At 41.3% G+C, this 26,114-nt stretch overlaps 1 protein-coding gene across 3 annotated transcripts in view; it reads left to right on the top strand.

Annotated features, from left to right (window-relative positions):
• The first annotated feature begins 11,120 nt into the window (after window positions 1-11,120).
• BLMH (bleomycin hydrolase) overlaps window positions 11,121-26,114 on the top strand; it is a 44,293-nt gene continuing 29,299 nt past the window's right edge. Inside the window, exons 1-6 of one of the 3 annotated variants that reach the window (XM_024737315.1) lie at window positions 11,121-11,373; window positions 11,687-11,887; window positions 15,113-15,222; window positions 16,063-16,204; window positions 17,000-17,088; window positions 18,417-18,509. In XM_024737315.1, the coding sequence (XP_024593083.1) occupies window positions 11,121-11,373; window positions 11,687-11,887; window positions 15,113-15,222; window positions 16,063-16,204; window positions 17,000-17,088; window positions 18,417-18,509 (888 nt within the window). The remainder of the gene's footprint in view (window positions 11,374-11,686; window positions 11,888-15,112; window positions 15,223-16,062; window positions 16,205-16,999; window positions 17,089-18,416; window positions 18,510-26,114) is intronic. The other 2 variants (XM_024737316.1, XM_024737318.1) reach the window with 2 other exon arrangements.

The raw sequence follows: 26,114 nt of genomic DNA, 5'->3' as shown, positions 1-26,114 counted from the left end.
ATGATGTGGAACAGAGCTACCTGCTCACATGTAAGTGAGAAGTAGATCCTTGTGTTAAACCACTATTCTTTAGGGTTAATTTGTTACTGCAGCATAACTTAGCCTATCCTGATGAACACAGGTATTTTCATTGGCATAATTCAAATACTCAGAAAACTTTCATTATAATAAGAATTCAGGGGAAAGTTTAATCTAGTTTAATGAAATAATGCTTAATTTCAAGGGCAAGTTCATAATAATCCCCATCCCTCCCACCAGGGACCATGAGTCATATAAAATGCTGAATAACCTGCAGTAAAATCATAATTTTCCCTTTGAATAGACTTACATCTATTGACAACACATCTTTAAGGAAACAGGGCAGCAGTAGTGCAGCTAGAAAAAAATTAATTCATTTGTTTCATTTTATTAAAAAAGACAAATTATACTTAATCTCATGCCAGCAACTACAGAAAATAAAATCTATATGTTAATGACAAATTCCTTAACACTCATATAATCTTTTTTCAAGAGCCTATCTCTGAAACATCAAGGTTGTTGTATAGCAAATATCATGGGTAGTTTTTGTGTATGTAACACTAGAAAACATGAAGGACACTACTGTGAATTCTCAACAACCTGTGCTCTCAGAGGATTGTGTACATATTAAGAAAAAATTGGAGATCTGGTGTTCCTGCCAACAGATTCCTAAAGTGTTGCTGTGGAAACTCATGAATTATTTGTCTTTATTTCTCTGGGCAATCTTGGTAGTAACAATAGTGTCAACCTCTGTTTAAATTATAGGTATTAACAGCAATGTCTACATTTTCATGTTACCTTATAGTTTATAAAACATTTTACACATGTCTTGTTTGATCCTCACAGCCACTCTGTGAGGCAGGTAGTGATGTCATTATTTATGATGTACAACTGGAGATACCAAAGTTCAGAAAGGTTAAGTGATCTGTCCAAGGTCACACAGCTTGTATGAAGAGTCACTCCTCCCATCACCCTGACTTTTGGCTCTAGGTGAGTACTACAATTGCTCTCAGTTTTGTACAGGACAATCATTCAGCCCTTTTGCCTTATGGGTAATCACTGTATTCCAGTAAGAACTGAGATAGGAGATGAGAAATTAAACTAACACACGTAATTTTTAGAACTTCTCAAAATTGAGTTCTCTGAGTTACCTGAAGTATAGTGACATCACATAGCAATAGTTATACTCCAATAAACACTTCCCTTATATTGTACTATGCTAAGCACCTTATGTATAACTTACTTAATCTTTATAACAATCACATAAGAAGGGTCCTACTTTTATCACACCCATTTTACAGGGGAGGAAAACTGACACAGAGAATTTAAGTCACACGTCCTGGGTCACACAGTTTCTTAGTGGCTGAATAAGAATTTAGACCAAGGTTGTATGGCTCCTGGGTCTTTAACCATTAGACAAAATTGTCTCTTACATTAATAACTAACTTATATAGTACTTCCTACATGGCAGGAACAAACATATATAAACTCATTTAATCCCTATAAGCAACACATTTAACATTTGAATTCAAATCGAAATTAGATTTAGGAGATAGGGAGGAAAAAGAGGATGGGTAAAAAAGGAGGGGTGCGGAGAGAGAGAGACAGACAGACAGGAAGAACAACTTAAAAGTGCCTGCAATGAGACCTGCCATTCAACTGAAAGAACATGTGCCCTGAAGTGAGTATGAGATGAGGAGGAGAATCAGCTCCCCTGGCCAGTCCCAGTTAATTCCCTCATGGCTCTCACAGTGTGAGCATCTCACGTGCTCAGGATGAATCTAGTGCTCACAGATTTGCCAACTACTTCATTTGGTTCTCAACCGAAGAAACAGCAATCTCTTCCCATACTGGAATAGAAACCTGCCCTGCAGTGCTTATTAAGAGGAGGTGTTTGGGTCTCTGAAGTGATACTTTCCCAAAGAATTTCCAAGGATAGTGTTGACTATAGTCTATTTTTGCCTGACTTTGGAACTTTATCTCTGAGTAAGCTGCAACCCACTTGTATCACTGAACATGAGCCGGGTCAAAGGGAGTAGCTGGATTCCTATAGCTGTGATGCAACTCTGCTGCATATATTCAACATTGCTCATGGAAAAGTTTCAGCTACCAGATGTACATGAAGCTACCGCACGTACGAACAGAAAAACAGGCCTCTCCTCCTGGCTCAGCCACTAATGAGCTGCTCAGCTCAAGGGTGTCACATAATCTTTCAGAGACTCTGAACTAAGGGACTATACCAAAAGACAATCTCTAAGATCCTGTGAGTCCTCATATTATATGACTGACATTTAAAAAAATAATTTAATGGTAACAAAACTTAGCAAGTCTTACTACCTCCTTGTGCGTCATTCTGCAAACTGTATGTTCCTCTTGCAACAGATTCTCATCCCAAAACAGGTCATTTTTCACTCCAGCTGTCATTTGTAGGCAGTTTGTAGGCAGCTCAAGGGCATCATATAAAACATTGCACTAAAGAGGATATAAACTTTGCTGTCGATAAAGAATCATAGCCTTGAATTCCCGAATTTTATAGTTATGGTACTCATAAAAGTGTTTAATAACAAACTTGGCTCACTTGGAAATCACCAGTCTAAAGGACTTTGCCCCAATCTGACATGTGGATCATATTTGATTTTTAAGAAAATATTTAACGATTTATTAACAATTTCATATTTCTGCTTAAGATTTCTGCACAACCTCTTTCAATCACTCTAGATGTAGGCATAATGTGTTTTATGATTCCACAATGCTATTAAGTTAAGCATCTTGGGACTTCCCTGGTGGCACAGTGGTTGAGAATCTGCCTGCCAGTTCAGGGAACACGGGTTCGATCCCTGGTCCAGGAAGATCCCACATGCTGTGGAGCAACTAAGCCCATGCGCCACAACTACTGAGCCTGTGCTCTACAGCCCGTGACCCACAACTACTGAGCCCACGTGCTGCAACTACTGAAGCCCACGCGCCTAGAGCCCATGCTCTGCAGCAAGAGAAGCCACCACAATGAGAAGCCTGCGCACTGCAATGAAGAGTAGCCCCCGCTTGCCACAATTAGAGAAAGCCCGTGTGCAGCAACGAAGATCCAACACAGCCAAAATAAATAAATTAATTAATTTTTTAAAAAGTTAAGCATCTATTAAGCTATTAAGGCTTCTATCATTGATCTTTGTTTGTCATGATGAGTGGTCATCATGATTTTCTACCTACATTAGACCAATTAAAATGGGCCAATGCGAAAACTTAACAGCTGCATATGTATGGACCCAAGAAAAACTTCCTGATTATGTTCCATTTGTCAAAGCCTAGAGTAAAAGCACCCATAAAACTAAACCATCCACAAATGGAATATCCACAATGGTTACTTCATTGCACATTGAAAAATGACATTCAGCAATTTATAAATCTGCAAGTTTATTATTTAAACTGACATGTCTCAAGTACTTATTTCAAAATTCTTTCACTTACATTATATCTTTTGATCCTTAGGCTTAGAGAGCCTGAACTCTTAGTCTCTGGAATCAGACTACCTAGGTATATATCCAAATTCTACCACGTTACTGCTGTGTAGTGATAGGCAAGTGACCTAACCTCTCTGTTCCTGCATTCCCTCATCTATAAAATGGGGATAGAAATAGAATCTACCTCCTGACTTATGGTTACTATGAGGATTAAATGAGCTGAGATGTGTACACTGTAAGATACACTAAGCACTCACTGAATTTTAGCTATTACAGCTACTATCCCACTTTTCAGAAAAAGAAACTGAGCCTCAGATTAAATGATTTTGTACAACTATAAACAGGAGTTGGGACTTAAAAACAAGGTCTAATGAACTTCAAACCTTCGCCTCTTAACTCCACATTGCTTTTCTTATTTAACAGAAGAAACCAGGCTTTCTAACAGAGAGCTTTTAAGGAACATATTCTTTTCTTTTTTTAGTCCTTAAAAGAGAGGACAAAAAAGACAAAAAAAAAAAAAAGAGAGGACAAGTTTTTCATTTACTTTGAGGGTGAGATGCATATTATCTTTTTTTAGTTTTTTATTTGCCCTGTGAATGTGTCCAGTTTTACTTTTATCTGATGAATTATTCTTGGAACAAGGAAGAAAGAAAATTAAATGAAAGAAGAATAAAATGAGATGCACAAATGGGAATCTGATGAGAAAATATTATAAAGAATGTGCATTAGAAAAGGTGGATTTGAGTCACCACCTCCTTCGTTTTTACTTTCTCAGTTTTTTTTTTTTTTTTTTTTGCCGTACGCAGGCCTCTTCTCACTGTTGTGGCCTCTCCCGTTGTGGAGCACGGGCTCCGGACGCGCAGGCTCAGCAGCCACGGCCCACGGGCCCAGTCGCTCCATGGTATGTGGGATCCTCCCAGACCGGGGCACGAACCCGCATCCCCTGCACCGGCAGGCGGACTCTCAACCACTGCGCCACCAGGGAAGCCCCTAACTTTCTCAGATTTTTATACTTTGTCTCAAGAAACACCTCTGAAAAGAGTACAAGAATGTCATAATTATTACACTTAAATATTTGCTTAAGATAGCAAAGAATGTAGTTCATGAACAAAAGAAGAAATAAAGCAAGCTCTGGTTTTGTTCATTGCACCATTAAGGAAAACCAGTCTAACAGCATTCCTAAAAGGAAACCGGGATCTATGGTCTCCAGTGATGCTTATTATTTTCTCTCAAGTCCAATTTCTCCTTTTCCATCTCTATCATTTTCTCTTCCATGTGCCTTTCTTTTCCTTTCATACTCATCTCAATCTTTCTGTGATTCTACAATTTAGGTTTTGGTGATCACGGGTGATCATTTTCTAAAAGCAATTAGTTCAAAGAGAAGCATTCTCAGAGTAGCCCAGCTAGGGCCTCCTTGTGGCTAGATCTTCACAGCGTTATATCGGTTCCTTATTTTGTTGTTCACAAGGATCTGGCAAAAGGAAAGAAAAACAAGGGCAATTTCCCTGCATCTTCCAGAATAAGGTCTTAACCCCCAATGGACACAATGGGCTCTCCGCGTTTGGCCCCTGCCTTCTCGCTCTTTAGTTCCAACCATGCTCAGTGTCTTCAGTTCCCAGACAGAGACTTGCTGCCTTAAATTCTTCTTAAAAGAAGAATTACCTCCAGGTAGAATGCCTTTCCTCCATCATTATCATTTAACAAACCCCTAATTGCCCCAAATTCAAATCATTTCTCCTCTCTTCCAAGGAGCTCTCCCTAAACCTCCCGGTCTGACTTACATATTCCTCTTTCATGCTCCACATTACACCACGCAAACCTCTACCAGAGCACAATGGTTAGGGTTAGGATTGGGGTTAGGGTGGTTCACCTCCAAAACATATCCCATTTTCATCCACTTCCTTTCATCTCCACTGCTGCCCTCTTGATCAAGGTCACCAGTCACCTTTTGCCTGGACAATTATAGTCTCCTAACAAGTCTCTGGCTTACATTCCCATCTCCCTTCAGTCTCTCATTTACACCACAGCTAGAGTGACCTTTTTAAGAAGAAATATTTCATATATATAAAAATATAGATAACGTATGAAATCAGGTGTAACAAATAAGATGAAAACCCACGTACCCACCACCAGTTTAAGAAACACAATATTGCCAATACCTTAGAAGCTGGCTGTGTCTCTTTCCCAAAGGCAAACACTACCTTAAATTCAATGTTTTTTGTTTTTTTTTTTTTTGCGGTACGCGGGCCTCTCACCGCTGCGGCCTCTCCCGCCGCGGAGCACAGGCTCCGGACGCACAGGCCCAGCGGCCATGGCTCACGGGCACACCACTCCGCGGCATGTGGGATCTTCCGGGACCGGGGCCCGAACCCGTGTCCTCTGCATCGGCAGGCGGACCCCCCAACCACTGCGCCACCAGGGAAGCCCCTCAATGTTTAATATTCCCTTGTTTTCTTTTTTTAACATCTTCATTGGATTATAATTGCTTTACATTGTTGTGTTAGTTGCTGCTGTATAACAAAGTGAATCAGCTATATATATACATATATCGCCATATCTCCTCCCTCTTGCGTCTCCCTTCCACCCTCCCTATCCCACCCCTCTAGGTAGTCACAAAGCACCGAGCTGACCTCCCTGTGCTATGCAGCTGCTTCCCACTAGCTATCTATTTTACATTTGGTAGTGTATATATGTCCATGCCACTCTCTCACTTCATCCCAGCTTACCCTTCCCCCTCCTCGAGTCCTCAAGTCCATTCTCTACATCTGCATCTTTATTCCTGTCCTGCCCTTAGGTTCTTCAGAACTTTTTTTTTTTAGATTCCATACATATGTGTTAGCATATGGTATTTGTTTTTCTCTTTCTGACTTACTTCACTCTGTATGACAGACTCTAGGTCCACCCACCTCACTACAAATAACTCAATTTCGTTTCTCTTTATGGCTGAGTAATATTCCATTGTATATATGTGCCACATCTTCTCTATCCATTCATCTGTCAATGGACACTTAGGTTGCTTCCATGTCCTGGCTCTTGTAAATAGAGCTGCAGTGAACATTGTGGTACATGACTCTTACTGAATTACGGTTTTCTCAGGGTATATGCCCAGTAGTGGGGTTGGGTTGTTTGTTTTTTTGATATTGAGCTGCATGAGCTGCTTGTATATTCCCTTGTTTTAAAAACAAATTCTTTTACCACGTATGTCTGTATGTCTAAACAATACATTATGTAATTTTGTTTGTTGTTGAACTTTTAAAAAGTGGTTGTGTGTCATTTGCTTTGCAATTTGCTCTTTGCACTCAACATTATGTTTCTGAAATTCACCCACGTTGATTTTCATCTTCTCTGTAGTAGTCCATTGTATGAATATGTCACAATTCACACACACTCCTGTTGATGAACTATTGGGTTTTTTCCAGGTTCTATGCAATCACCAGCAATGCTCACATAAACAGTCATGACTGTGACGCCTAGGGCACGTATGCAAGAATTTCTCTAGGGCAGGGCTGTCCAATGGAACTTACTCTGATGATGAAAGAGTTCTATATCTATGTTCTCCAATATAGTAGCCGCACGTCATTACTGAGCACTTGGAATGTGACTACTACTATTGAGAAAGTAGATTTTTAACTTTAATCTTAATGAATAAATTTAAATAGCCACAAGTGGCTAGTGGCTAGTGGCTACCATACTGGACAGTGTAGTTTTCGAATACAAACCTAGGAATAAAGTTTCTGGGCTATAGAGTACTTGCATCTTCAACTTTACAAATATTGACAAATGTTTTCCACCTTGGTAATGTTATTTATATCTCCTCAAGCAGTATGTAACGATTGCCAATATTACTTTTTAATACCTGCCTTTAAAACTTTTGCCTATCAAGAGATAACATGGCATCTTATTAAAATTTTATTGTGCATTTCCAACATTACTGTTGCCATTCATTCTTCCTTTTGTGTGAAATGCCTGTTAGGTCTTTTTTCCATTTTTTATTGGTTTTTTTTGTCTTTTTCCTACTGATGCTTAGGAGCTCTCTACATATTTTTGTATTATTTTTTAACTTGCCTTGACACTGGATCTGTTTAACTAGGGAAACCCCATAGAAGCAATAGGCAGAAGGCATATCTACAAAGGCAGGTGATGCCACTCACTGAATTTATATGCATTTTCTTTTCTAAAATTGTGGATTCATGCTAGAATCCTGCTTCTTGTAGCTTTGTTCCATGAGATGTCACAGGGCTCAACAGTATCTTTTCTGGATGGAGTTAGAGGGGTAGGTCTGAACAACCCTACTCTTACGGAAACGTCTTCCTGGCTTGGTCATCTGGGGCAGACCCATTGCAAAACCAGCTTTCCTCTGCTCTTCTTCTCCGCGCCCACACACGGGCCGAGTGTATGGGTGTGAGTTGCTCGGTGGGAAACTGGTACTAAGGGTGACACCCTGGCAATGAGGGCAGAGCAGGAGACCTGGCAAAGTGATGATGATAGGAATTTCTGGGCATGGGGTGGGGAAATGTAGTCATTGGCATGAAAAGGGTAGCAGTAGCTGTAAAACTGGCCCCTCCACCTTCTCCAGTGATTCCATCCCTCCTCTTTTCCAGTGCTTATATTCTAGCCATGGTACCTTCTCTGCCACATATTTAATCTCTCATCTGTACTGGTTCCTGCCTTTCACCCTCCAGGTAGACATTAGTTTTCCTTTTCTCCCAAAAGACCTTCCCTGGTATTTCCATCCCTCTCACCTTACTGCAGCGTGGTGGCTTCTGCCCACCCCACCACTCACTGAAGCTGTCCTCTCTAAGGTTGCCTCTGACGTAGTTACCAAACTTTTCTGGAGCTTTCAGTCCCATTCACCATCTTCTCCTTGCCTTCCCGGGATTCCAGGGCATAACTCTACGGGTCTTCTCCTCCCTCTCTCAGTGCTCTTTCTGTGATTTACCGCTAGCTTCTCTGTCTTCACCCATTCTTTAATGCCACTATTTCCAGAGTTAATGGTACCCCCTTATGGCATCCTTGCAACAAGCAGTAAAAGGTTCACCATACTCTGATTGGGCGCAGCCCTGGGCCAGGGCATGTGGCTTCAGGTCCCATTCACCCCACTCAGCCTGGTACCCTTGTGCCATTAACACCCTGCACAACAGCATTCAGCTGCCCAGGGTACAATCTTGGTGCTCATCGTTTTCTGTTTTATTCTCTTTCTCTGTGCAACCTCGTTGACTTTCATGGTTCGAAGACCTATGTAATTCTAGACATCTTTTAATCTGCCTCCTGGACTTCTTTTCCTGGGTGTCCTGTGGGCATCCCTAACTTGCCAAGGCCCAAACTAATTTCATTACCCACTCACTTGCATATTCCCAAACATATCCATTTTTCTGTATTCCTTCTCTAAGTTAAGGACACCACCATGCATCCACTCCTCAAGTGAAAACTTCCAGATTATCTGTGCTTCCTCCTCTTCCACAGTTTAAAGCTTCTATCATCCCCCAAGTGCTCTGCTGGGTTAGCCTTCTAACTCGTTTCCCTAGGTCCAGAATCTCTCCCCTCCAAATCACTCTCCCCACTGCTCTTGCATTTCTTTCTTTACATAGAAATGAGCATATGGTTCCTTTGTTCAAAAACCTACGTTGGCTTCTAGTTAACCATAAGATAAAGTCCAGATACTCAGGCATGGCATACAAAAGCCTTCATATTCTGGCCCAAATCTACCTTTCCAGTCCTACACTTTGTCCCTGATCTCAACACCTTCCCTGATCTTAACCACGTCAGACTATGACGTGGTTTCTTGAACATAATTTTGCCACATGCTTTAATGCCCCAGTGCCTTTGCTGGTGCCTTGCATGCCCTTCCTCTGTGTTTTGCCTTGTGAAAGCCCATCATCCACTCTTTAAGACTATGTCCACTGTGACCCCTTTTTTCAGGCACCTCTGGTCCAATTAACAGCTCCTTCCTCACTGCTTTTACATCTCTACTGTTATGTTAATACAGATTCTCCAAAAGTTATTTTGCAGCTTTTTCACTACATTGTGTGTTTCCTAAGGGCAAGTTTAAGCTTAAGGTCTCCATATCATCAGCAGTTTGCCCAGTGACTGTACATGGTAGATATTGAATAAAATTTTATGAGTTGAATTGGGCAGGATGCGTGAACATCATTTTGTGAAAGGACCAATGATTTCTTTCAGCATAATTTTCAACCTGTTCCTTTTCTTCAGACATCAGAAGAATCTCAGAATGGGACAGCTGATGGGCCCTGTTGGAGACAGTTGCTATGTCATATCCCCAAACTTTGGCTAGGTCTCTCTAGGGACACAGAGACTGTGATTTCTCAAATGACTGATTGGTGTCTGAGTATGGTTTTTCCCCAGATATTAGAGTTCCTTGGAATCAGAGATTATTTTCAATCTAGGACCTAGATGTTAGGTTCCACAGAAGACTCTCACTGCTCTAAGTAGCAGAGTCAGGCTTTTCAGTGGTAGACAGATCTATCTGGATTTGTTTCATCACCTTTGGGTCCCATCCCAACATCTCACTAAGGTTTGAGATTTTAGAGCACGAAAAACAACATAAAAAGGCTTCACTATCTCAAAACCTTGTTAAACTTCAGTTATCCTGAAAGCCTGGGGACGAGGGCCCGCTCATTTGAAGGTTTTGTAGAGGGCTGGACAAACAGTATCTATGCATCAGACTGACTTCTGTCACTCCCCTTAGCTAGGTAGGAGACACTCACTGACTCCATGAAGCCCAGAATGGGTAGTTTCCTCGAAATGAGTAATTGTATGTTTTTTATGTTCTTGGTTTTTTTGTTTTTGTTTTTTTTTTGGGGGGCTGCTTTGGGTTTTTTGGCTGCGCGCAGGCTTTCCCTAGTTGCCGCGAGCGGGGGCTACTTTTCCACGCAGTGCGTGGGCTTCTCATTGTGGTGGCTTCTCTTGCTGTGGACCACGGGCTCTAGGCACGCAGGCTTCAGTAGTTGCAGCATGCGGGCTCAGTACTTGTGGCTTGCATGGGCTTAGTTGCTCCACAGCATGTGGGATCTTCCCGGACCAGGGATCGAACCTGTGTCTCCTGCATGGGCAGGCAGATTCTTAACCACTGCGCCACCAGGGAGGTTCCAGCAATTGTATGTTTGTTGAACCCTGGTAGCAACTGAGTGGGTAAGAAACAGCTTGATTCCATTTCCCCTCAAACACAAAAAACATTGCCATTGAAAGTGCTGTGGCTGGTCGGCCAAGGATGCCTATTGGAAGAGCTTTCGGGTTCATTTCTGAAACGAGTCAACCCATCCTAAGCCCAGTGCTTAATTATGCGGCCCCTGAGCCCGCCCTACCGCCTTGGAGTCCCCTTTTGGCCTCTGAAAAGGCTTCATGGGGCCAATTTCACAATGCTAGGGTATTCGGTCTCCGGGCCCAGCATGTAACCCCTCGAGTTCCACGCTCGGGGCTGACCTTATCCCAGGAGGGCGCCCCGGCGGTCAGGAAGCGTAATCACGGCTGGCTGTGGACGCCGGCTCCGCGGGGACCGACGGCTGGCAGCGCTGAGGGAGAGCTTGGGCCTGAGCCGAGGGGGACCCGCCCGTGGCGGGGGCGCAGGCGGCTGCAGCGCGTCAGCGACCCGCCCCCTCGGCCCTCCCACGGGCGGGGCCAGCCCCGATGGCGCTGACTCAGCAACGCGTGGGGGGAGTTTTGTCCCTCCGCGGACCCCGTTTCTCTCAGCAGTCCGCCACCGCTGAGCCGGTTTCCTCTTTCCGGCGGTCGGGGTGCGAGAGCCAGGTCGGGCAGCTTTGGCAGCGAACCGCTGTGCAGCCCCGGCTCTTGCCTGAGGACCCCGAAACTACCGTTCCCCCGCCGGGCAGCGTGGGCGCCATGAACGACGCGGGTGAGGCGCCACTCTTCCCCGCCGAGGGTAAGCCGGGGGGCGCGGGTGGCCTCTGGGGACTCAGCTGCGCCCCGGAGGCCCGGCGGCGGGGAAGGGCCGGGGCGGCGGGGAAGGGCCGGGGCCGGGTCCCGGGGCGATGGTGAGGGTAGAGCTTTCTGGGTGGGCTGGAGCGGCCCGGAGGGAGGCAGCATCGTGGGCGAGGACGCCGGTGAAGGGCTTCTCCGCTGCTATGGTCACCACGGGATGCTCTTAACCAAGTTAGAGCCCGAGTGTGGGAGTCCCGGATCAGCCCTTCTCAGCCTCTTTTTGATGTTATAATCAATCCCGTTTGGTCTTTTAGCAGGACTGAATTCGGAGAAGGTAGCAGCTCTGCTTCAGAAACTGAATTCCGATCCTCAGTTCGTACTGGCCCAGAATGTCGGCACTACCCACGACCTCCTGGACATCTGTCTGAAGAGGGCCACGGTCCAGGGTGTTCAGCATGTGTTCCAGCACGCCGTGCATCCTGAAGGCAAGCCTGTCACCAACCAGAAGAGCTCAGGTGAGGTCTTCAAACTTCTTGCACACTTCCCTTGACTTTCTTGACAGCGTCCCATCGTGGTGTCTTACCTAAGAATGGCCTTAGGAGAGAAGAGGTTTGGATAGAAAGAAGTTGTAGTAAATTTTTAGAGAACAGGCGCCAAGTACAGGCAGGTCCAAGAAGGTTACTTTGTGACTTGTTTTCGTGCTCTGTGGTTCATTAGTATATTTGATTTGAGCACTAAAGTGACTGACTAGCCCATGGTCATCTGTTTGAATGTAATTCACGATATTCTGTCTTGAAGTTATGTGGCTGCAGCCCCATGTCTTGGAGATATATGTTCTTGGTACAAAACAGATCATGCAAAAAGGTTCATGCCCTAGAGGACACCTCCACGTTGCCCAGAAGGCCATGTACAAATGTATGGGATGGAAAAGACACAATGTAATTGCATCAAAATATCATCAAATGTTCTTTTTAAGTGTACCTTTTGGTTGCAATTTGAACACATGTGCTAATGGGCTAAGTTATCACCAGTAGACTAGTTCGTAATACAGAAAAATACTCATTTCTCATGCCTTGCTGGTCAAGAGCTCTTGCTTTGCTATCTGCTATCTAGCACTACTAGAAAACAGAAAAACAGCTACAGTGAAAGATGGGTTATCCAGGAATCTAAATAAGGACATTCTCATGGCAGAATTGTACTAAAAGGACTTTTTAAAGTCTGTCGGTTTTAAAACTACTCCCAGTCTATTTATTTTGGCAGAAAGTAGATCACTGCTTGCTTAAAGCCAGTCAGAACTCCAAGTGTACATTTATAACATGGATGTATTTTATTGTATGTAAATTATACCTCAGTAAAGTTTATGTTTAAATTTTAAGAAAAAAGTTATGATCTTGCAATAATTAATGTTTTGCCACAGTAGAAAGTGCTTGGGGTGGTGTGGCCTGTCAGGCTACAAATTATCCAGTTAGATCCAGTTAGTAATGTTATTAGTGGTCCTACATAGTTTAGATTGCAGTGCCCTTTTAGGGAAAAGCCTGGAAATGTTCATCTAGAACAGATCGTGTCTTATATATCCTGTAGTGTCACTTTTATTTGCAAGAGGTACAAATAGCACATGAGCTATGTAGGTTATTTTCCTGCAGTTTTCACATTAACAGTTCATCCAGATTTCCTCACTAGAAAATAATAGTGTGCTTATGAGAGAGCTGGCATACAGATAAAGCCAAGGTAAAGATGAGCTATACTAAGTCATTAGTGACTTTTAAAAATTTTTTTAATTTATTTTATTTATTTTTGGCTGTGTTGGGTCTTCATTGCTGCGCGCGGACTGTTCTCTAGTTGCAGTGAATGGGGGCTACTCTTCATTGTGGTGCGCAGGCTTCTCATTGCAGTGGCTTCTCTTGTTGCGGAGCATGGGCTCTATGCGTGCGGGCTTCAGTAGTTGGGGTACTCGGGCTCAGTAGTTGTGGCTCGCGGGCTGTAGAACGCAGGCTCAGTAGTTGTGGTACACGGGCTTAGTTGGTCCGCAGCATGTGGGATCTTCCTGGACCAGGGCTCGAATTCGTGTCCCCTGCATTGGCAGGTGGATTCTTAACCACTGTCCCACCGGGGAAGCCCCATTAGTGACTTTTGAAAAACACTGTGTGTAGTTACTTATTTTTAATTATTTTTTCTTCGTGTAAGATTACTGTTGTTCAATTGTAGAATATTTGCAAAATACCGACGAGTAAGTATTCTGTCAGGTCTTTATTCTGTGTGTGTGTGTTTAATATAGGTGATACCTTACATATTGTTAGGTAACCTCCCTACCTTTTTCACTTACCAATATATTATGAATGTATTTTCATATTAGTAAAAAAGTTATGCCCAGATAAAAGTCAAGGTATTTCCCCTCTGAATCTTCCTTAGAAAAGAGTTACCCTATGTGTGAGGCTTTACAAAGACTTTGATAATGAGCATTCTCAGTTAATTTAATTTGAAGTAAAGTACATTTTGGCAAAGACATTAATTACTCTGAAATGACCTTGATCCATGCTAGTTTGGGATACTTATGGAGATCATTTGATTGAATCCGTTTTTTTAAAAAGCAGAAAATTTGAATGCAGTATTTTTCTAGGACATGACCTCACGTGGAAATGTTGGATATCCTTGTAAATAGACCTCTAAAGATCACTTGGTGAGAGATGAAGTACAGAAGTACAGAAGATGGTGACATTGTGGAGTGTGTGATTATCCACTTACAGGACAAATGACGAATATGATTATATGGTGGTGGCATAACATTTTTTAGGGACAGCATTATGCATGGATTCAAAGCATTGCTGTGACTCAAACATAGTAGATGGAAGAAGGATGATGTGTTCTGTTTGAAAGAGTGGATCTAATAATGGTAAAGGCACTGATGCCAAGATGCACGTGAAAAGTGTGGATCAGTGTGAAAATGATGTGAAAGTGGAAAAAACAATGCTTCTACATCAATTTATTATATTAATATGATTTTAAATATCTAAATATTAAAGCTACTAAATTAAATATTATAGGCAGACAGTTACTATTTCATCTATATTTTTAAGTGTTTATATAATCCAGTTAACTAAATAACTTAAAAAAAAATTCTCGTTGGGGTCATGGGGATTGACTTATGTTAGAGTCATCTTATACTGAAGCATATACTATATATTCCACACTAAAGGGTGGAGACTTTTTAAAGGTTTTGCCACATATTGCCAGATTGCCTTCAGATATTTTTCACCTGTTTAGATTCCTATCCAGGGTATATAATAATGCTGTTTCTCCAGGTCCTTGCCAATATTGGGCATTATTAATTGAAAAATAACGTTTCTCCATTTAACAGGTGTCTAATGATGAACTTTAAAAAAATGTTTCTTGGCTATTTGTATCTTTTTTGACTATTAAATTAGCTGTTCATGATCTTTGCTCATGTTTCTCTACCAGTATTTCTTTTTCTAATGTAATTTTCTTAGGTGACTTGTAATTGATTCTTTATGTGATACGTAAAGCGATTTTTTAAATATGTTAAGGATATAAACCTTTGCATATATATTGCAGATAGTAAGTACTACCTTTCTTGTTTTTGTTTTTGTATCTTTCTGCTCTTTCTGATTTGGTCTTAAATTGTCCAAGATCTTGTCATAGATTCAGTGTTAGGAAATACAGTTGGAACAATGGAATCTATGTGAACATTCATCGTAATTTCTTGATTTCCTTTCTTTTTTCAGGGCGATGCTGGATCTTTTCTTGTCTGAATGTTATGAGACTTCCATTCATGAGAAAATTAAATATTGAAGAATTTGAATTTAGTCAGTCTTACCTCTTTTTCTGGGACAAGGTATGGGACTGATCTTGAAATATTCTTTTTGTTTCAGTATCAACCTCGGTAGGGACTATCTCTTCATTTCTTGCTTTTCTAGTTGTAGTCTGCCTTCCATTATAGATGGGACAGCATTTATTCTGATTTCCAAAGTATCAAAAGTTGACTCTTTCCAAAGGCAGAGCTACTTTTGGTTGGTAGGTGGCTACTTTTTGCAATGAAATAATTAGTCTGATGACTCACCTTACTACTTCCTTGTTTCTTTCTTATTTAAAATTTTTTATTTTGTTTTCAGTGATTTCCCCTTTTAGCATCTTTAAGTAGATTATTTGTATTTCTAGGACCTAATTCCCTTTCTCCGGGTAATACTTGTCTGAAAAACAGTAAATAATTTTATTCCAGTTTTTTATCTTTAAAGTGTATGTTATATGTGTCCATTAGATCTTTATTGATTGAAGACTCTAAATATCAGATTTTTCTGTTTCAGAATAAAGCAGTGCCTTGATTTGGATAACCTATTACAATGTGTACACACAGATAAAGGAAAACACTTCAGACATTCTCATGAAGCCAGATACTGCTTTTTTTTTTTTTTCCCCCACACACCACGTGACATGTGGGAATCTTAGTTCCCCAACCAGGGATCGAACCCATGCTCCCTGCAGTGGAAGTGCGGAGTCTTAACCACTGGACCCCCAGGGAAGCCCCAGAGATACTGCTATGTAATTACCAACTTTAGTTTAAAAATACCTACTCTGTTGGGTCTACAGTAGTTCCAGGACTCATATTCTGTTGATAATGCCAATAAAGATAATTAGCTCTCTTCTCCTTTAATTTTACTTAACTTTCTTACTCTAGGTTGAACGCTGTTATTTCTTCTTAAATGCTTTTGTGGACACAGCCCAGAAAAAGGAGCCTGAGGATGGTAGGCTGGTGCAGTATTTGCTTACGAATCCTGCAAATGATGGAGGACAATGGGATATGCTTGTCAATATTGTTGGTAAGAGCCTTTCTCTAATGAAACTGAAACCCAGCATGATCAAGCACGGCTCTGTAGTTAGGCATAAGCCATTTCTTTGGTGGTTAAGTACAGAGTAGAATTGGTCCCCAGAGGGGTATACAGTTAGCTCTAAGAACCTTTATCTCACACTCTTACCTATTAAGTACCTTTCTTAAATTAGAGGTAAGGAGATAGGTACTGTGAAGGTTGAGTTAGAGAAGAAAAGGTTGTATTAAGTAGAACTAACTTTCTATGAAAAAATTTATCTCTTATCCATTGATGTAAACAAGAAACGTGTTGAAACTGCAACTGTTTGAAAATGTCCTCATTCAAAAAATTGTCTTTTGGAGAAACTTCATCATGCTGAATACTTTACAAAGTGTGTTAGATTAAAAAGAACAGAATTAATTCAAGATAAATGGATAAATAGGCAGATTAAATGACCTGTTTAATAATATTGTAAGGTCATTAAGTTTTCTGAGTTAGACTAGCAAAATATGGCCCTTTTTTTTTTTTTTGCGGTATGCGGGCCTCTCACTGTTGTGGCCTCTCCCGTTGCAGAGCACAGGCTCAGCGGCCATGGCTCACGGGCCCAGCCGCTCCGCAGCATGTGGGATCTTCCCGGACCGGGGCACGAACCCGTGTCCACTGCATCGGCAGGCGGACTCTCAACCACTGCACCACCAGGGAAGCCCAATATGGCCTATTTTAAAAAGCAATAGCTATTTTTGCCAGGGTTCCTGACACTGGAGTATACGTTTACTTTATTGAACATTAAAATTTGTTTTCTTTTAGAAAAATATGGTGTTATCCCTAAGAAGTGCTTCCCTGAATCTTATACAACAGAGGCAACCAGAAGGATGAATGATATTCTGAATCACAAGGTACAGCATATGGAGCAGGGTGGGATTGCATGTAGTATACTTACCTTAAAACTCCTAACTGATTTTCCAGGGACATTCCTGGGCATTTCAGTATACACAGTCTATGTACAAGATAGCTACTCAGTGTCTATCCAAGGCAATGTAGTCTCATATTAACTTTAAAAATAATTGAGATTAGGGTGGTTTTTTTCCTTCTCTTTAAAAATCTCCCACTTTTATTTCTGTTGATTTTAATATTTTCTTATGGGTACTGAGGAAAGAAAGTCCCATTCTCAGCCACAAGCATGCTAACTTGGTTCTAGTGGAGGTGGACTGGGGCAGCTTTATGTTCTAGTAAAACCAAAAAGAACTCTTTGGAAGACTTCCTCAAAGAGTATGCAGAGTTCTGCGGCTTCCCCAAACTATATCAGTGTAGTTTATCCATTCACTTAACATTTGATGTAGTCACTGAACTGCTTTTTATTGCCTCAGTTGTCTTAATGAATCATTCTCTCTTCTCTACATAACCCATTTTCCCAAGGAGGATTGTGAATCCTACAGGGATGCTGCTCTGCCAGCCAGAAATCTTTTTTAAGAACTGGGAGTTGCCAGAATCTGCTGTCTTGATCTATGAGGCTAAAATTGGATTTGTCATCCCTGGGAGAAAGACTACATTTTAAAATAAACTGTAAATGTGTTTCCTCAGTATTAGAAGTAGGTTATTTTCCACCCAGGAAACTGGGGATTATTATCCACAGGCTAAAAGGTCATTAATAGTATAGCATTAAAAAAAAAATAGTATAGCATTGGATTCCATTTCAGGTGGGAGCAAGATTCTCTTTAGCACGGTGGTTAGGTTTATGACGCACCTTTATCTTTGGCATCTCTCAAAATTGAAAACAACAAAAATGAAAAGTATATTGGGGGTTGGCATGGCCATGGTCATAATGATTTTACAGAGAAGAAATGGACAACCAGTAAAATTGTAAATTAAAGTCTATTGGAGTGACTTAGTGGCATAATCAGCTTGTCTCTTGCTTTTTCAGAGAGTGATGGCATTATGGAATTACATGTTTTCCCCATCCTCAGACATGTATCACAGAGGGTGCCATCAGTTGCAGAGCAGGAGCAGTTCCATCTAGTATTTTTGGGGAGTGATCCAAGTCTTTTCTCCTTATGGAGAGGGTTTTTAGCTCTGTGTTTAAGTGGACTGGTTGGGGAAAAATGCATTTGCTTTTATGAACTTTCCCCGGGGTCTTGGCTGAGTTATACTTCAAAATAGAGCTAGCACTGGTCTATTAGGCTCATTTATAGTTGAATATGGGTAACCGAATAAGTTTCTGTCATAGATGAGAGAATTCTGTATACGACTAAGGAACCTGGTACACAGCGGCGCAACCAAAGGAGAAATCTCAGGCACACAGGATGCCATGATGGAGGAGGTAATAACAATTATTTGGATTTTTTGTGTCCCTTCTAAAGAACTCTCAGAATATTCCTATGTGTTACGTTGATTGGGAAGCGTGGTCATTGTAGTTAATGTTGAATTGAATTGAAAATTACTTATTTTAGGGACTTCCCTGATGGTCCAGTGGGTAAGACCCTGAGCTCCCAATGTGGGGGACCTGGGTTCAAGCCCTGGTCAGGGAACTAGATCCCAGATGCATGCCGCCACTAAGTAGTCCGCATGCCACAACTAGATATCCTGCATGCCACAACTAAGACCTGGTGCAGCCAAAATAAATAAATAAGTAAATATTAAAAAAAAAAAACAAAAACGGCTTCCCTGGTGGCGCACTGGTTAAGAATCTGCCTGCCAATGCAGGGGACACGGGTTTGAGCCCTAGTCCTGGAAGATCCCACATGCCACAGAGCAACTAAGCCTGTGCGCCACAACTACTGAGCCTGTGCTCTAGAGCCTGCGAGCCACAACTACTGAGCCCGTGTGCCACAACTACTGAAACCTGCATGCCTAGAGCCCATGCTCCACAACAAGAGAAGCCACTGCAATGAGAAGCCCACGCACCGCAACGGAGAGTATCCCCCGCTCGCCTCAACTACAGAAAGCTTGCGTGCAGCAACGAAGACCCAATGCAGCCAAAAATAAATAAATAAAAAATAAAGTATAGAATCTTTAAAAAATAAAAGAAAGAAAATTACTTATTTTACAGCTGAAAAGACTGAGGTATAAACTTTGCAGTTTAGTATGGGACTTGTACTTATATCTTCTATTTCCCAATTTATTATTCTATAATTCACTCTTATTCATTTCATAAATATTGACTACGTGCTATGAGTTTGCCACTGGGAATACAAAGATGAGAAAGACGTGGTCTCTACTTTCAAGGAGCTCAATCTCTTGGTAAAAGAAACACATGAATAATTATAATGAATCCTATGCTAGAGATGTGTTATAAAGGATTTGGTGGTCATAGAGGAGGGAGTGACTAATTCAGTGAACTGAAGGTTTCATGCGGAAGATATTGGAACCAGCTCTTCAAAGAGCAGTAAAGATGTACCAGATGGGTAACTGGGAAAACCATTCCAGACAACAGGAATTGCATGTACAGTGGCATGAACAAAGGTGGAATCTTCAGAGAACAGGGTAGCTGAAACATAACATTTTGTGAGTGTGTTTGGTAGTAAATTAAGCTAGAAAGGCAGAGCTGTGAGGGATCTTAAGTAGATGCCAGGTCTTTTGGTTTTATTCTACAGGAATAAAGATGAGAAGCTATCAATGGTTATAACAGTTAAAATAATGTATGTGAAAACATTGTGGAAAACTTAATAAGCATTAAACAAATATAAGGCAGTAATATTTATTATCAAGGCAGTTAAAAATCTTTATTATTAAATACTATTCATAATCCAGATGAATATGTATAAAACTGTGAAATCACTTTGAGAAAAGTACAAACATTTCCCTTTTTCATCCAGTGGGCCCATTGCTAGGAATCACTCAACTAACAGTCCTTTCAAGACTGTTTGTATGGAATTAAGGTGGCCTAAATTTTTTCACTGCAGTGCACAGCATTAATGCTTCACTGGTGTTTTCCTTTGAATTTTAGAGAGGCAGCATAGTGTAGTCGAGAGCATGGTCTCTGGAGTCAGGCTACCTAATCTCCTCATTTAACAGCCATGTGACCTGAGACAGGTTCCTGAAGCTCTGAAGTCTCAATTTGTTCAAGTGTAACACGTCCAGCTTGATACAATATTCATTTCTTAAATATTGTTCAGTGGATGAATACAGAGGTTTCATTTTGCTAGATACATTTAAATTATCTCATATTTACCTCTTTATTTACTCCTTACGTGTTCTTTGTTAAGAGAGGTATCTGATTGTAGTAGAAGAAAATAGGTTTTGGAGTAGGACGTGGGTTTCAGTTCCGGCTCTATCACTTAACAGCTCTGTGATTTTGGATAAAATACTTCACCTGTCTGAGATTCCGTTTGGGGTTTAAAATATATTTCTCATTGGATTTTTGTGGGGATCAAATAAGGAATTAAGTATAAGAGTATAAGGCATAGTGCCTGGTACATAGCAGTGGTCCAATAAATGTTAGTTTTTTCCCTTACTCCTTGGAATGATCTCTCCTGTTGAAGCCATATCTCCTGCATAATTTGCCTTTATTTATGATTATAGTAAGATGGTGGGGTGTAGTAAGGATGAAGCTTCTATAAAGAGTTATGGAAACAGGCTCAGATAATACTTATTGCAAAAAACAAGCATTCTGTTGGCTTAAGATGTTTGCTTTAATGATCTTTTAAATGATATGTCTAAAATCCATGTTCTGACTCTGGGATTAGCTGATAAGAATTAGGGCAGGTTCACTTCCCTGGTGGTCCAGTGGTTAAGACTCTGCGCTTCCAGTGCAGGGGGCGCAGGTTCGATCCCTTGTTGGGGAACTAGGATCCCACGTGTGGTGTGGTGCAGCCAAAAGAAAAAAAAAAAAAAGAATTAGGGCAGGTATATTTCACATATCTTTTTTCTCCTGTTCTTAACCTTGGAAAAATAGTACACCACTACCTTAACAAGTCCTGAGTATGGATGTTTTATAAATAGGGTTTTTTACTTAATGATTCTAGGTAAACTGTTGACTACAGAATTCTGTGTGGTATAGGTCTTTAGATTTTTACATCCCATAGATAACTCTTTATTTAACCTGACTCTTATGTAATGAAGAGTCTAGCTGTGGTTTTAAAGCCACAAATTAGTACGTGTGTTTTGCCTAGCCTTGTAGGCACATCAAAATGATGACTTAACAGCCATGAAGCTCAGATAGCTTTGAATGAAATGTATTTATGCTAAAGGCATTCTTTCCAAGAGAAGAGAAAAGCAGGTTGTTTGTTGTGATGACAGGCAAGGCAGATCTGGAACCGTGTAGTCACTTTTTTTTTTTTTTTTTTTTTTTTTTGGTACGCAGGCCTCTCGCTGTGTGGCCTCTCCCATTGCGGAGCACAGGCTCTGGACGCACAGGCTCAGTGGCCATGGCTCAAGGGCCCAGCCACTCCGCGGCATGTGAGATCTTCCCGGACCGGGGCACGAACCCGTGTTCCCTGCATCGGCAGGCGGACTCTCAACCACTGCGCCACCAGGGAAGCCCCCGGTGTAGTCACTTCTGTTGTAGTGTTTTCTTAGTGTGTCTACTCTCTTTTAGCCTCCAGATTCCCTTAGGATTATTAAGTGTATTCTCTACCAAAACTCTGTTAAAAAGCAAAACATAAAACAAAGACCAGAAACAATATTTATCAGTGCCATAGGAAGAGACAGGGAGTCATTATGATTTACTCAGGAAATTCTATAGCAGTGGCTCTCAGCTCTTAAAAACAATATATGGGGGCTTCCCTGGTGGCACAGTGGTTGAGAGTCCGCCTGCCAGTGCAGGGGACACAGGTTCGTGCCCCGGTCCGGGAAGATCCCAGATGCCGCGGAGTGGCTGGGCCCGTGAGCCATGGCCGCTGAGTCTGTGCGTCCAGAGCCTGTGCTCTGCAATGGGAGAGGCCACAACAGTGAGAGGCCCGCGTACCGCAAAAAAACCAAAAAAACAATATATGGGCTTAGGCTTGCTTCAGACCTAAGGTCAAGGTCATTTTCCTTGAGATTAGGGCCTAGTTATCTTTCTTTTGGAGGTATACCCATTTATTTTTTCAACTGAACAATTAACTTCTTAGTTTGAAACATACAACATATTTGAATTACATTTGCTAATCATTCTACCCTGTTGCACATTAGAGGCTTTTGAGTGTTACACCAGGAACATGAATAATGCTTGTGCTTTTAAACTATAAATATAAGAAATTACATACTAACACAGGGAAGGATGACATAGAAAGTCCTTGTGAGCCAAAGGTTATCACTGCTAACACTCTGGTGCATTTTCTTCCACATTTTTTTCATTTAAGATCATATAAAAATAGCTTTAAAAAGGGATCCTATACACTGTTTTATAACTTGTTTTTTTCATTTTCTTTGTCTTTCTCTAAAGCCTATAGTTTCTTTTAATACAATTTTTAAAGGTTACTTTCCATGTACAGTTATTATAAGATATTGGCTATATCCCCCATGTTGTACAGTGCATCCTTGAGCTTGTCGTACACCCATTAGTTTGTGCCTCCCACTCACCCGTCCCTATATTGCCCCTCCCCCCACACACACTGGTAACCACTTGTTTGTTCTCTGTATCTGTGAGTCTGTTTCTTTTTTGTTATATTCACTAGTTTGTTATATCTTTTAGATTCCACATGTGAGTGATATCATACAGTGTTTTTCTGTCTGACATTTCACTTAGCATAAATATCAAAAATAGAAGAAGATATACAGTGAGAAGTCTTCTCACCCTATTCTCCATCCTTCCAATTACTATGTACCCCCAAATTAGCTTCATTAGTTTTTATTAGTTTTAGCTGTTAGCCATCCTTCCAGAGATTCCTTTTTTAAAAAACAGAAATAGAATTTTTGAGTCAGGGAGAATATACATTTGTAATTTTGATATATAATGCCAAATTAATCTCTTTGGAGGGTCTATCAATTTACGCTCTCATCAGCAATATCTGATAGAACCTGTTTCCCTTTAGATTTATCAAGGCAGTGCATTTATCAAACAATCGGATCCTTCCCGATCTGATAAGGTACACAGTTGACAGGTAAACAGTCTGATAGATAAACTATCTCATTGTAATTTTAATTTATATTTTCTTACTTTGAGTGGGGCTAAGCATCTGTTCTGTAAACTGTGTATTCTTATCCTTTACTTGTTTTTTTTCTTGGTCTTTTATCAATTTCTAGGTATTCCTTAAATGTTACAGAAATTAGCCCATTGTGATATGAGATGCAAAATTTTTTTCTTAGTTTGTTGCTTATCTGTGATATGCTTTTTTTTTTGCTATGCAATATTTTTTTTTTTAAGAAGATGTTGGGGGTAGGAGTTTATTAATTAATTTTATTATTTATTTTTGCTGTGTTGGGGCTTCGTTTCTGTGCGAGGGCTTTCTCTAGTTGTGGCAAGCAGGGGCCACTCTTCATCGCGGGGCGCGGGCCTCTCACTATCGCGGTCTCTCTTGTTGCGGAGCACGGGCTCCAGACACGCAGGCTCAGTAGTTGTGGCTCACGGGCCTAGTTGCTCCGCAGCATGTGGGATCCTCCCAGACCAGGGCTCGAACCCATGTCCCCTGCATTAGTAGGCAGATTCTCAACCACTGTGCCACCAGGAAAGCCCTATGCAGAATTTTTTACTTATATATAGTCAAATTTGAAATTTTTAATGTTTTTAATTAGAAAAGCTTTTCTCAAATTATAAAAGAATTTTTCTTCTAGTACTTATAGTTTTGATTTTTGTGTTTGAATCTCTGATCCATTTAGAATTTATCCTGGCATAGGGTATGAGGTATGGATCTAACTTTTTTCCTCTCAAGGCTACCCAGTTGACCCACATCTTTTCAAATAGTCCATCCTCTCCCTACCCCTTAATTTGAGATGCCATCTATCATTTCTAAAGTCTCCAGGCATGCAATTCTGTTCGTTTAGTGTGTTTATTCATCTGCCAGTAACTCTGTATTTTAGTTACTGAAGCTATTTATAGTGTTTTAGTGTTTGTAGAGTTAGCCCCATCTCATTGTTCTCTTATTGTTTTCCTGGTGAATTTTGTTTTGGCATTTGTCGAATTGTGGCATCTGTACCATTAAAAGCTTCTCAGGTGATTCTGGTTTAAGAGCCACTGCTGCTAAGAAGTAACATTTTCTAATATGGTCTTCTCTTTTGGATTCTGGAAGAGGAAAGGAATTATTATTTTGATAGTCGTAGAGGACATTTCTGACACTGAATAGGGGACTAACCTTTCCCTTGAGGTTCTTAAAGGAAATAGATTATATTCACAAATTGCATTTCCCTTTTGAAGTAAAGCTGCACTTCAGGAGATTGTTAGTTAAATAGGTGAAACTGGAAGGAGGAGAGGTAGGAAGACCAGTTAGAAGCTGTAGCAGTCCAGGTGGTACTAATTTGGCCTGAACGAGGATAGTGAAGATAGAAATGGAAATGAGAGAAATGTGAGACATCTCAGAGGAAAAATCCGTGGCACTTGGCAACTTATCTGCCAGGCGTTCATCATTACAAATAACTTTAAGGTTTTAAGCCTGGCAACTGGGAGAATGCTGCTGTGGGTCACACACATCAGTAAGAGAAGCTCTTTTCAGAGGCCACGGTGAAGAGGAGAAATACTGACTTCAGAGTGCCTAGTCCCAAGGCACTGTCCAGTTGGAAATGGGTTTCAAGCATATGGAAATAATTCCAAAGTTCAGGAAAGAGAATGATCTAGAAAAGTGATAGGATGCTAGTACAGGTGGCTGAAGCCTTGCGAATTTTTGAAATTCCTGAGGGAGAATGGAAGGATAGAATAGGTCTGAGTAAAGAATTCTGGAAAATAATCTGTTTCCATAAAACTTCTATTTCTAAAAAAGTGAGTGCAAGAACTGTGTGATGTAGGTGCTGGTCATCAGTGTCAGATGCTGCAGACAGGCCAGAGACTCTGAGGACTGAGGAAAGGCTGCTGATTCCTGAGTATGGGTGTGTGGAATGGAGAAGGGAAGGAGCTAGGTGGAGAGGAGTCAGACCATGGCACGGAGAGGCAGGGAGTTTCAAGAAGCTCGGCAGTGCGGAGGAGAGAAGTTGATACGCATTTATTCCATAAGTATTTATTGAGTACCTACTAAATATTAAGCATGTTCTAAGCACTGTGGGTGCAGTGATGACTGAAACAGACCTGGTCCCTGCTCACATGGATTTTACATACTAGTGGAGGGAGGCAGACGATACACAAGTAAATAAACAATCTGATGTGGTATGTACTCTGAAGAACATAGAGTGTGGTGATTGATAGGGTGGTTAAGGAAGTCCAGTGTTAGGGCTTGGCTTTTACAGCTGTGGCCCCGGGGTTCAATCTCTGGTCAGGGAACTAAGATCCTGCAAGCCGTGGCACAGCCAAAAAAATAAAAAGTCCTTTCTGAGGTCAAATATGAGCTGAGATATGAATAGCAGGAAGAATCCATCCATTCAGAGACGTGGACATAGAGCATAGCAGGCTGAGGAGACAGTGGGTGCAAAAGCCCTAAGACAGGAGGAAGCTTGGTATTTTTGAGGAACAGAAAGAAGGCAGTGTGATTCGAGCTTGGAAAGAGAGTGGGAATGGCTGGAATAGATTTCAGAGGAAATGAGAACCGGCTAATATAGCACCTGTGAGCCATGGTAAGGATATTGCATTTTATTCTAAGTGAGCTAGGCACCGAGGAATTTAAGCTGAGGAGTGACATGGTTTAATTTTTGTTTTAAAAATATGACACTCTGGGGCTTCCCTGGTGGCGCAGTGGTTGAGAGTCCGCCTGCCGATGCAGGGGACGCGGGTTCGTGCCCCGGTCCGGGAAGATCCCACATGCCGCGGAGCGGCTGGGCCCGTAAGCCATGGCCGCTGAGCCTGACGCGTCCGGAGTCTGTGCTCCGCAACGGGAGAGGCCACAACGGTGAGAGGCCCGCGTACCGCAAAAAAAAAAAAAAAAAA

This window comes from Neophocaena asiaeorientalis, unplaced genomic scaffold (genome assembly GCF_003031525.2).
Source record: "Neophocaena asiaeorientalis asiaeorientalis breed wild unplaced genomic scaffold, Neophocaena_asiaeorientalis_V1.1 scaffold129, whole genome shotgun sequence".
NCBI lineage: Eukaryota > Metazoa > Chordata > Mammalia > Artiodactyla > Phocoenidae > Neophocaena > Neophocaena asiaeorientalis.
The sequence above is the reverse complement of the archived record's forward strand: the minus strand, read 5'-3'. Positions and strand labels throughout refer to the sequence as shown.